This window comes from Schistocerca americana, chromosome 1 (genome assembly GCF_021461395.2).
Source record: "Schistocerca americana isolate TAMUIC-IGC-003095 chromosome 1, iqSchAmer2.1, whole genome shotgun sequence".
Classification (NCBI taxonomy): Eukaryota; Metazoa; Arthropoda; class Insecta; order Orthoptera; family Acrididae; genus Schistocerca; species Schistocerca americana.
The window spans coordinates 1,041,355,072-1,041,371,325 of NC_060119.1; the positions used below are offsets into that span (position 1 = coordinate 1,041,355,072).

A 16,254-nucleotide genomic window follows, 5' to 3' on the forward strand; every position below is an offset into this window, starting at 1 on the left:
TATCTTCAGCAAAACTCATTCGCTGTCTTGTAAGGCTGCACCATGTCCCTGGGACATTTTCATTATGAACGTCAAGCATAAATATCTGTTTAACACGAAAGACAGAATTTAGGAGTAATGTAGAGGAGGATAAAAGTGCGGAGGATCAAAAAATTCTACGTGGGGATATCGAGTACCCGTAACTTTTGCATTGGTTGCAGTCTTCTCGCTTAAGATATCATATTTTCATGTGTGGAAACGACGTTAGTGATACCGGTTTCCCATGCTTTCTAAGTGACTAGTTCGCCTAGTCAATTCCATCATTGTACAAACGAGTTTATTCTCCGTCCCTAAAGACGTCGACCTCGACGTCGATGGAGCATTAAACTTTGACCTGCATTCCCTCTCTCTTTCTAATTGTTGTCTTATTAATGCATTGTTTCTGCAGTTGAAATACATATTTTCGCTGAAGATTCTTAGAGAGACTAAACATAATTCTAAAGAATCTCCGCCAAAGACACTATTAACGGCAACAGTTTATAAAAAACCGACATACAGTTGAACAGAAATGTCATGGGCGGGTCAATTCTCTGTGAATGCAGAGAACGTAGCAATTCGTCACTCCAATGAAGTATGTGATTTGGTTCGATAAAGTCAGAAACAAAAACTTTAGACTGACGACGGACCTACATATCACACCTACCTCCATCAGCCAGTATAAGCCACTGGTGAAAGGTGGTTTATTGCATCACCCAGTTCAGGTCTCACTCTTTTTTCTGCCTAAATGCGGCTCACCTGCTACCACTCATTTCTCAACTTCGCCGTTGCGAAGAGAATCAGCTTGATTTCGCAACTTTTGTACTGTACATGCAGTTAGGTTTCGCTTAGGTCAAGAGTCTTATCTTTATCTAGAATTTTCTTCCAATTTTTTCCTGAAGCTCATGTACTTTATGATAGAAAAATTTGAGATATTTCGTAATAATTACCCCGTGATGCGGGTACCTGCGCTACTCAATTTGAATAGTTCTAGGATACATTGATTTAGATATGAAACATCCATTGACATATGTGTAGCTAAGGAAACTTGCCTGGATTTCTTGATAACCTTGAAATTTTTTCCAAAATCTTCAGGTTCGATAATTTACTGATAATATAGTTAAGATGCAGGAGAATTGCTAAGACCCCACCTGTTGTTAACAGTATAAAAACCGTAATACAAGCTCTTTGAATTCTACTTCTGCTTATGTTTCAGAGTCAACACTGATACGCATTTACTCGTCGCTTCAGCTTTTAAGTGACCACAGAGGCCAGCACTAATTATTATTACTTTATACAATAAATACCTGAAACTTAACGTTGTGTATTATGTTAACTAACGTTTCTTCGATACAGTATCTCCAACGTAACAATAGCTCAGAAATTGTGACAAATTTTCACTCAAGTATTGAACACTGTATTTTCAAAATGTTCCTACATCTATTTCGATCTTATAGTCTCTTCTTCTGCTCCACGGTTTCTCACTATCAACTGAACAGTTCGCAGCCACATCACAGTCATGGGTCATCCTCTTTTCTGTCTTTTCTCAGTTTTCTATTCCAGTGTAAGCTTTTGTATTCTTGTTTCCTCCATTACTCTTACATGTTCGTACCACTGCTATTTTCTTCTGTTCAGCACAACACACATTCCTTCTTTCACTTCCATTCTCTTTAACACTTGGTTGTTCCTTACATTTACTTTTCTTGTCATTTTTTTCTAATCTTCAAAGTCCATCTCTAATGTTCTGGTTATATGTTTCTGACTAATTGTCTACGTATCTGTTCCATACAAGACTGTACATTCTAATATCGACTTGAGTATGACACTTTTCGTTCCTTTCGTCACATTCCCGCTCCGTAAGGTTACGTTAAGTACCCCAATGACCCTCTAACCGTTACTAATTAATTTCAACGTTTGATTTTCCTTCCTTTTTTAAACTAGATTTTATCTAACTAAAATTATTGATGCTTTTGATTTTGTTATTAACTAATTTCAGTCCGCTTAGATCAGTGATACCAAACCTTTATCAGATCATTGTCCATGAGTTCAGTTACATGTTAGCTAATACCCTGGCCTCCTCCCCTCCCGCACCAACACTAGCACCTACCCGAACATTAGAATGTAAAAGACTTCTCTTTGATGAGACATAAATGATAGTTACTTTTGCTGATATTTTATTGAACCAATAATTAATGAGTAAATGAGGTGATGGTATTGCTTATTTCTTAGAACCTTTTTATTGGTTTGTTCGTCTTCAGTATCGGACAGTGCTTGAGCAATATGCTTACCCTCCTGTTGAAAGAGTATTTCAACTCTTACTGTCACAGTTATACCATAAATGTATTCTGCTGGAATAATGTGTGCATTCAAGTCCTCGATACCGGGAAATCTACCTCCAAATAGAAGAGTTTCCTGTACCTGGAGAGTAGTGTATCTAGTAACACATAGTGTTTCCTAGTCGGTGTTCCAGTCTAGTGATAGATTTTAGTGCCACATAAAGGAACACTCCCTAGTGACCGCTATAAGCAATTTTTGGTACTTTCTACAGTTTTTGTTGTAGTGAGACGTGAGATTATGTTCCGTGCAGCGTTTGTAAATAGTAGTACTTCTACATATTTAAATAATGTATAATACATTAAAGTTATTTTGAAGATATTACTAATTCCTCAGTTACAGTACTTTATAGTGAGGAAAATTCCGTATATTTTTAAAACTAACTACATAACGTGTGAACGGTTAAGCCAAACTTTGTCAGTACTGTTCCATCTTGTGCCTTGAAACAGAGGGTCTCTTCACCATGGAACACGTGTTGTTTGCTAATAAATGACTGTACTGAAAATGAAAATATGTTTAATTGCCAACAAGTTCTATTTCGAAATTGTTTTAGCTTGTAACTGGTTTTTGATAATACTACTTATTAATTTAATTTGACTTACTGATTATGGGCATGCAGCAGAGTAATAATTTAACGCATACTCTATTAAGTAGAGTATTGACAAGATTTTCTTGATTCCAACACTTTTAAATTTGAGCAGAATATTTGTTCCTAGTTACATGGCCACATTGTACCCTGGATCAGTTTTCATGTCTGGAAAAACGTTACTGTCCCGGAAATTTTTTTGTAGTTTCAGAAAGAAACCGCAGCACACACAGAGTGAGTGCTTTAATTTCCTAATGAAGTAAGAAAATATATTAAAATTCTATTACAGGGCTGGTTAGAGGCTAAATTTTGAAACGAGTTCCATATTTGAACACTTTCCCCTACTCAAAAGTATAATACGCTGGTACAGTAGAAACTGCGCTCCATTGAGACGGTAACCGATCAATGACTTGTCTATCGGCGATACTTTCATGAAGCTTTCATGAAGCTGCAACACGCGGCCCACATTCTTTTAGATTTTCGGTCTACTAATTTATGAGGGTTAAATTTTTGGATAACTTTGTCGCCGGCCCAAGTGGCCGAGCAGTTCTAGGCGCTACATTCTGGAACTGCGCGATCGCTACGGTCGCAGGTTCGAATCCTGCCTCAGGCATGGATGTGTGTGATGTCCTTAGGTTAGTTAGGTTTAAGTAGTTCTAAGTTCTAGGGGACTGATGACCTCAGAAGTTAAGTCGCATAGTGCTCAGAGCCATTTGAACCATCTGAGCCATCAAGATTCCAGTCAACAAAATTGTACCAGCCCAAGGGAGGATCGCAGTGCCGTGCACCCCTTCACATCTGCACCTGCCATTCGAGCACAAGTAATGAACTCCCTGCAATATTCTGTGTCATCCCGCACCACTGGTCATAAACCAGCAGCAGCCGGACTAGGGAATTAAGTCCCATCCGCAGGCTGTGTTCGATGTAGTGCAGTGACAGGGAAGCATGGATTGCTGGTGAATGGCGTCACATTGTTTTCGGGGATAAACCGTGGTTCTGCACAGTTCTGTGTGGCCACAATTGGCGAGAATGTGGGGAGACGTCCCACTCTTCCAGTCATTTGTGGCGGCGCAGTGGTGTTACTCCTGGAGGCATGTTGTAGCAGCCATCGGGTTATGACTTCAGGTCACAGATGGGAGTTACTGAGGGAATGCAAAAGTCACAAAGGTACGTCAAGGACATCCTGCGTCCCCATGTCTTATCTCTCATGCGATAGTATCGTCGAGCCATGTATTAATAGGACATTGCACGTCCCGCCATTGAACATGCCTGACTGGTGTGGAGGTAAACCAATGGCCACTAGGATTCGTACCTCTGTCGCCAATGGCACAGCTCAGACGTTAACTCCATCTCTGTGCCAATATACAGGATATCAAGGACTAGTTACAAAAGTTATGAACCAAATTGCCTCAGAAGAGGATAGAGGGGATGTATGACACCGTTCCAAGCCAGAGGAGGTGGAGTGTCATACAGACAGGTGGGCTCATATTACCAAGATGTCTTTAAATTTGACTGGATTTTTTAATAACTGAAATAACCTCAGATGCCGTCTCAAAACGTGATGTAACTTTTCATTTTCCTTCACTCCTCCCGGGTGCTTCGCACTTCTTATCTGGCAGCGTGTATCGTTATAGAATGAAGTCTTTCACGAGCAGATGATATTGATGCTGATAAACCTTTAGGGGTATAAGGTCGTGGTCCACGAAACTCTTCTGTTCCTAACGTGACTTCCAGAACGGCGCTGATCTTCAGAAGCGTTGCCCCAGCATTGAGGCTTGCCGACTCAAGACCCAATGAAACAGCAACGCATCTGAAGATATCCAGCACAGTTCTGGACGAAATGTTAGAAGAGCTTCGTGGACCATGACCTTAGGCCTCGACAGGTTTAACAGCAGCTCTGTGTGTATTGTATTCAGCGACTTTGAATCAGCTGACGGTTGTTCATTCGAGGTGGCTGCCTGAAAGGAACTGTCTTCCGCCTAATCTGCGGCCGGTTACGTCGCCGTCTCCATGCTCCTCCGGCGCCATACGAGCGCGGCCACCGGTCACATTGTGTAATTACCGCCGTTTGTGGCGGCAACGCTAAACCTACTGTAGCCATGGTCTGAAAGTCCATCGTTAGTAAAAATATAAGGAAAATAGACGAATAAAGTAAAAAGTCTTAATTATTACCTGTACTTGAAAACACATGCTGACGCAGAAATATTTATTTACGTCCATTGTCCGTAAAACGTACCATGAACTATGAACTTCTTTATTGCGCTTGGTTAAACTGCACTTCTGAAACGTTTTGTATTCCATTCTCCGTTCCGCCCTTGCCCGCAGGTGGCGAGCGGGAGGTACGACACGCGTGACGACTTCACGGTGGTGCTGCAGCCCTTCTTCAAGGCGTTCAACACGCCCGCGGATCCGGAGCAGCGGCGGAAGGAGGCCATCGACATCTCCTTCCTGACGCACGACTGCTTCCACTTCAGCCAGAAGGGACACGCGCTCGGTAGGTGCTACCACGACTTAAAAGGTGTCAGCGCATCCAGGTAGCCAAGAAAACACAAGCGTCGCTTTGTACAAGTGCTTCATAAATGGCACGTCTTTATTTGCGCTTATCACTTCATTTTAAACTGCGTATAGCCTCTGCAAATTCCTGTAAACAAATTTGTGATTCAGCACTAGACATTTAGCAGAATCTCTCAATTTGAACATCTTTTAATCACGATAAACTCCCTTGTTAGAACTGCGTTTTCATTTCTGGAACTTCTCTTTCAAGCAGTGATCAAACGACTAACAAATGTGTACACCAAGTTTAATGGGAGTGCGCAATATGCTTCAACAAGCATCTGGATTCGAGACCCGATCCACCACACAGTTATACCTTGTAAGACATATTCGTTTCAACATTCCTTTCAGAAGGAACAGTAGCTCGATGACTGGACTTAATGGAATGTGTGCCGTCAGTTGAGAATGTAAAGACTTTCATAAAGTCAACTAATTAAGAACTAAAACCAACACTCTAAAACACTGGTGTCTGTCCGTCAGATACCTTACGTCGTTTAGGTCGCTGTAAGAACAGGTACATCAAACAGAAAGTCCTAAACAGCCTTCGGTGAAATTAGAAGTAAAGGCAAGAGGTGCACGCAAGGGAAAGAGCAGGTAGGTGGAAAGAGGAAGGAACTGCATGATGACGTGACAGAAGAAAAAATTGGAGTCGATATGGAAGCTCGCATAGGTGATGCAGTTCGTAGTCACAGTTTCACGGATATTATAACGCTTTACTCAAATAAGATTGAAGAAATGGATAACATTCCTTCCGAATTTCAAAAATATGGGGAGTGGCACCCATACAACTAGTCAAGCTGCTTTGTAGAATCTATGTAACTGGAGATGTAATACCAAACTTTCGGAAAAATGTAATCCACACAATCCTGAAGATTTCAAGGATAGATAAAATCTCCATCTACATTTACATCATACTACGTAAGCCACCTAATGGTGTGTGACGGAAGGTACTTTTGTACCACTAACTGAGCCCTCCAACCTTGTTCCACCTGCGACTAGCGCGTGGGAAGAATGATTGTCGGTAAGCCTCTGCATTGAATAACCAAACATCACCCATTGGGGTATTTTGTGATCTCTCAAAGGCTTTTGATTGTGTGAATCATGAAATTCTTCTAGATAAGCTTAATTATTGTGGCATGAGTGGGACAGTACACAAATGGTTTAATTCATACTTAACTGGAAGAATGCAGAAGGTTGAAATTAACAGTACAGGTAGTCTGCAAAAATCAGCACGGAACTCCAATTGGCGAGGTATCAAGAATGGTGTCCCACAGAGTTCAGTCTTGTGTCCCTTATTGTTCTTAATATTTATTACCGACTTGCCACTCTATATTCATGAAGATGCAAAGTTAGGTCTTTTTGCTGATGATACGAGTATAGTAATCACACCCAAATGCAAGAATCAGCTGACCAAATTGCAAATTATCTCTTTCAGAAAATTACTAAGTGGTTCTATGCAAATTGACTCTTACTAAATTTTAAGAAAACACAGTTTATACAATTCTGTACAGTAAATGGCACAACACCATTGATAAATATTGACGATGAACAGAAGTCTGTTGCTAAGGCAGAATACTCAAAATTTCTGGGTGTGTGCATTGATGAGTAATTGAATTGGAAGAAACACATTGATGATCTTCTGAAACAGTTAGGTTGAGTTACTTATGCTATTAGGGTTATTGCAAATTTTGGTGATATACATATCAGTAAATTAGCTTACTATGCCTATCTTCATTCACTGCTTTCATATGGCATCGTATTTTGGGGCAATTCGTCATTAAGAGAGAAAGTACTCATTGCACAATAGCGTGTAATCAGAATAATAGCTGGAGCCCACCCAAGATCACCTTGCAGATCTTTATTTAAATAACTCTGGATATTCACAATACCTTCGCAATACAAATATTCACTAATGAAATAACCTATCCCAATTCATAAATAGCAGCGAAGTGCATAGCTACAACACTAGAAGAAAGGATGATATTACTATTCTGGATTAAAATATCTCTTTGGCATAGAAAGGGGTAAATTATGCTGCCACAAAAATCTTTGGTGATTAGCCAAATAGTATTGAAAGTGTAGCAGATAGACATTTAAAAGCAAATTAAAAGGCTTTCTGAATTATTAGATATAAAGTAGTAACTGTAAAAAATTAATTATTTAATTAATTATTTTTTTAACGAAAATGTATGTTAAAGCGACACGTTCAGCATCATTACGAAATGTCGTATTCATGATTTATGTATGTATGTATTGGCTCTATTTTCTCGAATTTTCTCCTCATGGTCATTCCGTGAGAAGTATGTAGGGGGGAAGTAATACGTTGTCCGACTCTTCCCGGAAAGTGGTTCCCCGTAATTGCAGTAGTAAATCTCTCCGTGATGCACAACACCTCTCTTGTAACGTCTGCCAATGGAGTTTGTTGACCATCTCCGTAACGCTCTCACGCCGGCTAAGCGATACCGTGACGAAACGTGCCTCTTGTATCAGTCCTATCTGCCAAGGAACCCAGACAGATGAACAGTGCTGAAGAATCGGTCGAACAAGCACCTCATAAGCCATTAATTTTCTTTCGTGGATGAGTTACATCTCCTCAAGATTCTTCCTAAGAATCTGAGTCTGTCATGTGCTTTTCGCACTATTTGTTTTATGTGGTCGCTCTGGATAATGTGGTAACTATCACACAATCAGTCAGCTTAACAGTTCGTATATCCAAGTTGCTGACAAGCACAATGTACAGAAAAACGGACAGGAAAATTGAAGATCTCTTGGGTGACGATCAGACAGGCTTTAGAAAATATAAATGTACAAGAGAAGTAGTTCTGACGTTGCGGTTCATTACAATATGAGGTCTTAAGAAAAATTGTGCCGTTCGTAGAGTTCGAGGATCTATAAAAAGCATCTGACAATGTAACATGGTGCAAGACGTTCGTAGTTCTGAGGAAAATAAGTGTAAGCTATAGGAAATTACAGGTCATATACAATATGTACAAAAACAGAGAGGGATCGCTATGAATGGAAGACCAAGAACGAAGTGCTCGGATTAAAAAGGGTGTAACGCTACTACTGTTCAAACTGTACATCGCAGAACCAATGGCAGTAATAAACTAAAGTCTCAGGAGTGGGATTAAAATTCAAGGTGAAAGAATATCAATGATAAGATTCCCTAATGACATTGCTATCCCCAGCGAAAGTGAAGATAAGTTACAGGGCATGCTGCATGGAGTGAGCAGTCTGATGATTATAGAATATAGTTTGAGAATAAACCAGAGAAAGGTGAAAGTAATGAGAACCAGCTTAAATGAGATAAGCGAAAATCTTAATATCAGAAATGGAGATCAAAAGTAGATAAAGTGAAAATTGCACATGGCGGACGAAGTAAGAAGAAGATAAAAAGGAGTCTAGCGAAGGTGAAGAGGCCATTCTTGACCAAAAGAAGTTCCAGATTATCAAAAATCAGTCTTAATTTGAGGAAGAAATTTTCAGAATATATGTTTGGAATGCAGCAGTGATTAGAGGTAAATCACGGACAGTGAAAAAGGAGGAAAAGAAAAGAATCTAAGAGTTTGAAATGTGATGTTACGTTGACGTTGAAACTTATGTGGGGGGGAGTTCTCCGCAGAATCGGCGAAAACGAGCGTAAGAGGAAATCTGGCAAGAAGAAGAAACAGAAAAATAGTGCGTTAAGACGTCAGGCAATAAGTACTCTGGTTCTAAACGGAGTTGTAAAGAGTAAATACTGTAGCACAAGACAGAGTTTGGAATGTGTGCACAAATAATAGAGTATATTATGAGAAATCAGGACTTAGGCCGCATACAGGCACTGAAATAAATCAGTGGTGAACGTCGAAACGTTGTGCCAGATCGGCAATCGAACTCGGATGCTCCGGTTCTCTGGAACGATTGCCTTAACTGCCTCAGCCTCTCGAACATGCTTCCCGTCCACTCCCAAATTCTCAGCCTGTCACACGCAAGTAGCGCCCCCCCCCCCCTCCCCCAACCACTAGTAGCCACAGCTCGTAGCATTCACTAAGTATCGAGACATCCCAGAGTCGTCATCGTTCATATATACATACTGATATGTGTTCTCTGTTTTGTCGGACATGTCCGATATGCATCAATATCCATATGTGAGCGAGGATGCATCTAGATACTATCAATATAAGTAATTGAGTACTTTCTGAAAAAGTTCTACTCTCAGATGAAGAGGCTGGCACAGGGTGCTATCTAAGCATTGCCGCAAGCCTTCCCCGAAGTAACTCTAAAGATACCTCATAAAACCGAAACGCGTAAATAAAGATTCTCGTGTCATTTCCAACCAAGACTGTTTTTCTTACTGGAAATTTATCATTAAGATTGATTCACCATAGCAACAGTGGGAGGATTTATATGTACTCTGACAACTTTCTTATTAACACTTTCCATTTTGTACCCCTACGCACAGAGCGGACTGTTCGAATATCTTTCGAGTGTTGACGCAATGTAGATTCACGGTCTGTTATGGTCTCCTAAATCTGGACCAGCTGTTTACAGGGCACAGGCAGTCCCAGACGAGAATATATGAAATGGAATTTGCCTCACAACCAAGGTAAATCTCCCGACAACCTTCGGTAGAACCAAGACATAAATATGATATCGTGATGGGATCGAAAAGGATTATTGTAAATGGTTTTTTAATTCCTTTCGGTGCTGCAGATTATTCTAGAGTAGTCCACATACGTTTTTCGTTTAATATTCTACCGGTAATCATCTATGTTACTCTCAGACTGGCAGTAAATTTTAGCAGTAAATCACTGTACTGTAAGATATTAATTAATATTTGTACCTGCTTAAAAAAATTGCTCACAAGCTGTATATTTGTGAATCTCCGCATACTTCCAGTTACTATTTTCCAATGAATTATTTGGCGTAATGAATACATTACCAAAAATAATAAGACTTGCATGAACGAAAATAAAGTTCATATTGAACCTTATTAATTTTTGTATGCATGGAGTTAGAAATTAATTTTATAATAAAGTTTACATCAGTCTACTAAATGCACTGATACTACAACGCCCGTGTCAGTCGTTATCGACCGTCTAAATAAGCTTCTTTCTATCCTATGGTTTTTCCAGCTTAGGCTGAACCCCCAAGAACTTAGAATTTACCACTTTTTTTTTTTTTTTTTTTTTTTTTTTTTTTTTTGTATATACTACATGTACTGCAGGAGATGCACTTTTTGACAAAGTCCGTATTTTATTAACTTTGGAACTAGTCTATCAGTGTAAAGTCACTTAATCGCTTTCGAAAAACATTCACTGTATTTTTCTGTTGACTTTTCTTTGCTCGGCTTGGTAGTACATCCGTAAAAAGAACTAAGTCTATCTACGTAAAAAAATAAATTGACCAGTGACATACAGCATGATCTGATGACAGAACTATATGGAACGTTCAATGTAATTTTTTCTTCTACAGATAATATAATGTACTTCTGTGAGTTACATGAACAGCCTAATGTAACATTTAGCAACCTGTTACTTAAACAAAAACTTGACTAGGCGTGTAGTGTACCATTTACACGATAAAAACTTAAACTCTAATAGTATCTCGCAGATGAAACAATTAAGTGACTTCAATTAATTTCAAAAAGATTCCATCTTGCGATCTTCTAACCTTTTAAAACTGTTTTGTTTGGTCAGTGGATATAGTAACATCTGTCCAGTAAAATACATACTGTGACTGACCAAGTATTTCATTATTGTGCAGGTCAGTAACCGTTCTTGAACACTACGTCATCTTGTTACAGTCCTGCAAAAAAGTCGCCAGGAGAAAAATTTATGAAAGAAATACCGCTACACTCAGTTCTGTACAACAAGTAGAGTCACACCAACAATTGATATACCACATGAGCGGGCGTCAGGAAGTAGAGTAGATTGCTCCAGGTTTTTGAGTGTATTTAAACAGGTAGATACATTTCACTGGGCTTCTCGAAGAATTAGGTTCAGCTACTTTTGCAATTCGTACACTTCCTAATCTTGGAAACGAGAGTATCAACCTCCGGACATTTTTTGCATAGTTCCACCCAATAATGTCGTATAGAATAATTTTCTGGGCTAACTAGTCACTTAGAAAGAAAGTGCTAATTGCACAAAAGCGAGCAGTATATTTTCTGGAGTTACTCGTCTCTTAGAAGGGAACTGCTAATTGCGCAAAAGCGAGCAGAAAACAGTAATAATAATATGTGGTGAGCACCCACGTACGTCATGTATGTACCTCATCAAAGAGCTACACACTTTAACTGCGCCGTCACAATGTATATATTCGCTAATTAAATTCGCCACAAATAATCCATACAATATAAGAAGAACAGTGATATACATACCTACCATACTAGACAGAAAAATTACATCATTGCCCATTGTTAAAGCTATCAGTGGCCCGGAGAGTTCAATCCGCAGCAATAAAAATTTTGATCATTTGTCCAATAACATAAAATGTCTGACGGCTAGCGAAGCAAGTTTTAAATCTAATTCAAAATAATTTCTCCTGGGTCACTCCTTCCATGCTACTGAAGAAATTCTGTTAATGGATTGGTAACCAGTAAAAAAAATTCTTTAAGTGTAGAAATAAAATGATAATGTCTTAATTGATCTTATAACACTAATCACGTACACACATCCTGTAAACTGACTCGTTCCACATCGTTTCGATAAAAGAATCCTTCAATGATCGAAAGAACATGTAACTAACTAGATAAAGACTTGTGTGGCGCCACTGTTCTTATAAAGGTTTAACCGTGATGTGTTTTAGCTTGCCTGAAAGAAATACTGTGGATTAATTATTTATAGAACTGTGAATACTATAGAGCCACAAATTGAGAAGCACAACCGGCGGGTGTGGCCGAGCGGTCCTAAACGCTACAGTCTGGAACCGCACGACCGCTACGGTCGCAGATTCGAATCCTGTCTCGGGCATGTATGTGTGTGATGTCCTTAGGTTAGTTAGGTTTAAGTAGTTCTACGTTCTAGGCAACTGATGACCTCAGAAGTTGTCGCATAGTGCTTAGAGCCAATTGAGCCATTCTTTTCTTTTTTTTCCGAAGCACATGCTATAGCAGAGAACTCAAAATGTATTCGAAACTGCGATTATGGACAACCATCAGCTGTAGAATGGAATGGCGACAATTAAAATTTATGCCGGACCTGGACTCGACCGAGCGAGGTGGAGCAGTGGTTAGCACACTGGACTCGCATTCGAGAGGAAGACGCCTCAATCCCGCGTCCGGCCATCCTGATTTAGATTTTCCAGGATTTCCCTAAATCGCTTCGGGTAAATGCCGGGATGGTTCGTTTGTAAGGGCACAGCCGATTTCCTTCCCATCCTTCCCTCGTCCGATGGGACTGATGACCTCTCTGTTTGGCCCCTCCCAGAAATCAACCAACCAACCGGGACTCGAATACGGAATTCCCGCTTACCGCGAGCGGTCGCCTTACCTTTTGGCTCTCAGTGCTCGACTCACTGCTAGACCCAAATATCGATATGTCGCTAATCATGCGTCCACAGCCTGTATTCGTACATCCATTATGTACACTACTGGCCATTAAAACTGCTACACCAAGAAGAAATGCATACGATTGACGGGTATTCAGTGGACAAATACACTATACTAGACCTGACATGTGATGACATTTTCACACAGTTTGGGTGCATAGATCCTGAGAAATCAGTACCCAGAATAACCACCTCTGGCCGTAATAATGGCGTTGATACGCCTGGGCATTGGGTCAGACACAGCTTGGGATGGCGTGTACAGGTACAGCTGCCCATGCAGCTTCAACACGATACCACAGAGCATCAAGATATTGCCTGGCGTATTGTGACGAGCCAGTTGCTCGGCCACCATTGACCAGACGTTTTCAATTGGTGACAGATCTGGAGAATGTGCTGGCCAGGGAAGCAGTCGAACATTTTCTGTATCCAGAAAGGCCCGTACAGGACTTGCAACATGCGGTCGTGTATTATCCTGCTGAAATGTAGGGTTTCGCAGGGATCCAATGAAGGGTAGAGCCACGTGGCGTAACACGTCTGAAATATAACGTCCACTGTTCAAAGTGCCGTCAGTGCGAACAAGAGGTGACCGAGACGTATAACTAATGGCACCCCATACCATCACGCCGGGTGATACGCCATTATGGCGAAGGCGAATACACGCTTCCAATGTGCGTTCACCGCGATGTCGCCAAACACGGATGCGACCATTATGATGCTGTAAACAGAACCTGGATTCATCCTAAAAATTTACGTTTTGCCATTCGTGCACCCAGGTTCGTCGTTGAGTACACCATCACAGGCCCTCCTGGTGACCGAGACGTATAACTAATGGCACCCCATACCATCACGCCGGGTGATACGCCATTATGGCGAAGGCGAATACACGCTTCCAATGTGCGTTCACCGCGATGTCGCCAAACACGGATGCGACCATTATGATGCTGTAAACAGAACCTGGATTCATCCTAAAAATTTACGTTTTGCCATTCGTGCACCCAGGTTCGTCGTTGAGTACACCGTCACAGGCCCTCCTGCCTGTGATACGGCGTCAAGGGTAACTGCAGCAACGGTCTCCGAGCTGATAGTCCATGCTGCTGTTAACGTCATCGAACTGTTCGTGCACATGGTTGTTGTCTTGCAAACGTCTCCATCTGTTGACTCAGGGATCGAGACGTGGCTGCACGATCCGTTACAGCCATGCCTATAAGAGGACTGTCATCTCGACTGCTAGTGATAGGAGGCCGTTGGGATCCAGCACGACGTTCCTTCTTACCCTCCTGAATCCACCGATTCCATATTCTGCTAACAGTCATTCGATCTCGACAAACTCGAGCAGCAATATCGGTTGTCCATATTCGTAATGGCGAATACATTTATTTCATAATTTCATAATGGCGGTAGTCGCCGCTGTGCCTTTTCCTCTGGACATTCAGAATGACACAGGCACTGCAGTGTCGTATCAGTGGAGAATATTATAACAGCTCTGGTAATATCTTCGAAAATAGAGATTTTCAATTCCGTATTCCCACCTGCAAAATACTAACACGAATACAAAAATACAAATACAAAATACTAACACGAATTCTTTACAGACGAATGGAAAAACTAGTAGAAGCCGACCTCGAGGAAGATCAGTTTGGATTCCGTAGAAATACTGGAACACGTGAGGCAATACTGACCTTACGACTTATCTTAGAAGAAAGATTAAGGAAAGGAAAACCTACGTTTCTAGCATTTGTAGACTTAGAGAAAGCTTTTGACAATGTTGACTGGAATACTCTCTTTCAAATTCTAAAGGTGGCAGGGGTAAAATACAGGGAGCGAAAGGCTATTTAAAATTTGTACAGAAACCAGATGCCAGTTATAAGAGTCGAGGGACATGAAAGGGAAGCAGTGGTTGGGAAGGGAGTGAGACAGGGTTGTAGCCTCTCCCCGATGTTATTCAATCTGTATATTGAGCAAGCAGTAAAGGAAACAAAAGAACGGAGTAGGCATTAAAATCCATGGCGAAGAAATAAAAACTTTGAGGTTCGCCGATGACATTGTAATTCTGTCAGAGACAGCAAAGGACTTGGAAGAGCAGTTGAACGGAATGGACAGTGTCTTGAAAGGAGGATATAAGATGAACATCAAAAAAAGCAAAACGAGAATAATGGAATGTAGTCGGATTAAGTCGGGTGATGCTGAGGGTATTAGATTAGGAAATGAGACAAAGTAGTAAGGAGTTTTGCTACTTGGGAAGCAAAATAACTGATGATGGTCGAAGTGGAGAGGATATAAAATGTAGATTGGCAATGGCAAGGAAAGCATTCTTTGCTACAGAAGAATGCTGAAGATTAGATGGGTAGATCATATAACTAATGATGAGGTATTGAATAGGATTGGGGAGAAGAGAAGTTTGTGGCACAACTTGACTAGAAGAAGGGATCGGTTGGTAGGACATGTTATGAGGCATCAAGGGATCATGAATTTAGTATTGGAGGGCAGCGTGGAGGGTAAAAATCGTAGAGGGAGACCAAGAGATGAATACACTAAGTAGATTCAGAAGGATGTAGGTTGCAGTAGGTACTGGGAGATGAAGAAGCTTGCACAGGATAGAGTAGCATGGAGAGCTGCATCAAACCAGTCTCAGGACTGAAGACCATAACAACAACAACAACATTCTCACCTCAATAGCAAATTTGACGGAAAGAACTAGGAATGAATCTATCTGCAGTCAGTTTAGTCCTAGAAGTTGTCAGTGTGGGGATGGTTCCTCCATTCTCAGCGACATAGTACCGGTACACAGTAAGTGTAACCTAGTTCCAGATACCACATTATTACTATTCTATCGTATCAGAATAGAGAGTATCACAGTGACACCTAGACATTTTGGATCGATTTTTGTGAGTAATCCGTTGCATTGAAATCACAACCACCATTCAAGTTTAAATGGCTCTAAGCACTATGGGACTTAACTGCTGAGGTCATCAGTCCTCTAGTCTTAGAACTACCTAAACCTAACTAACCTAAAGACATCACACACATCCACGTCCGAGACAGGATTCGAACCTGCGACCGTAGCAGCAGCGCGGATCCGGATTGAACCGCTAGAACCGCTCGGCCACAGAGGTCGGCCCACCAGTCGAAGTTCGTGACTATCAAAGAATTGAATTCAAACAAAGTTACTGTGTTTGTGACTGTATAGACACCACTGTCAATTGTAAAAGCTCAAACGAAAAAAGAATTATCTA

At 40.8% G+C, this 16,254-nt stretch overlaps 1 protein-coding gene across 1 annotated transcript in view; it reads left to right on the forward strand.

The window, feature by feature from the left end:
* The window catches only part of LOC124549450 (phospholipase B1, membrane-associated-like), a 271,696-nt gene that overhangs the window by 158,779 nt on the left and 96,663 nt on the right, over positions 1-16,254 (forward strand). Inside the window, exon 7 of the mRNA XM_047125245.1 lies at positions 5,261-5,429. Coding sequence (XP_046981201.1) covers positions 5,261-5,429 — 169 coding nt within the window. The remainder of the gene's footprint in view (positions 1-5,260; positions 5,430-16,254) is intronic.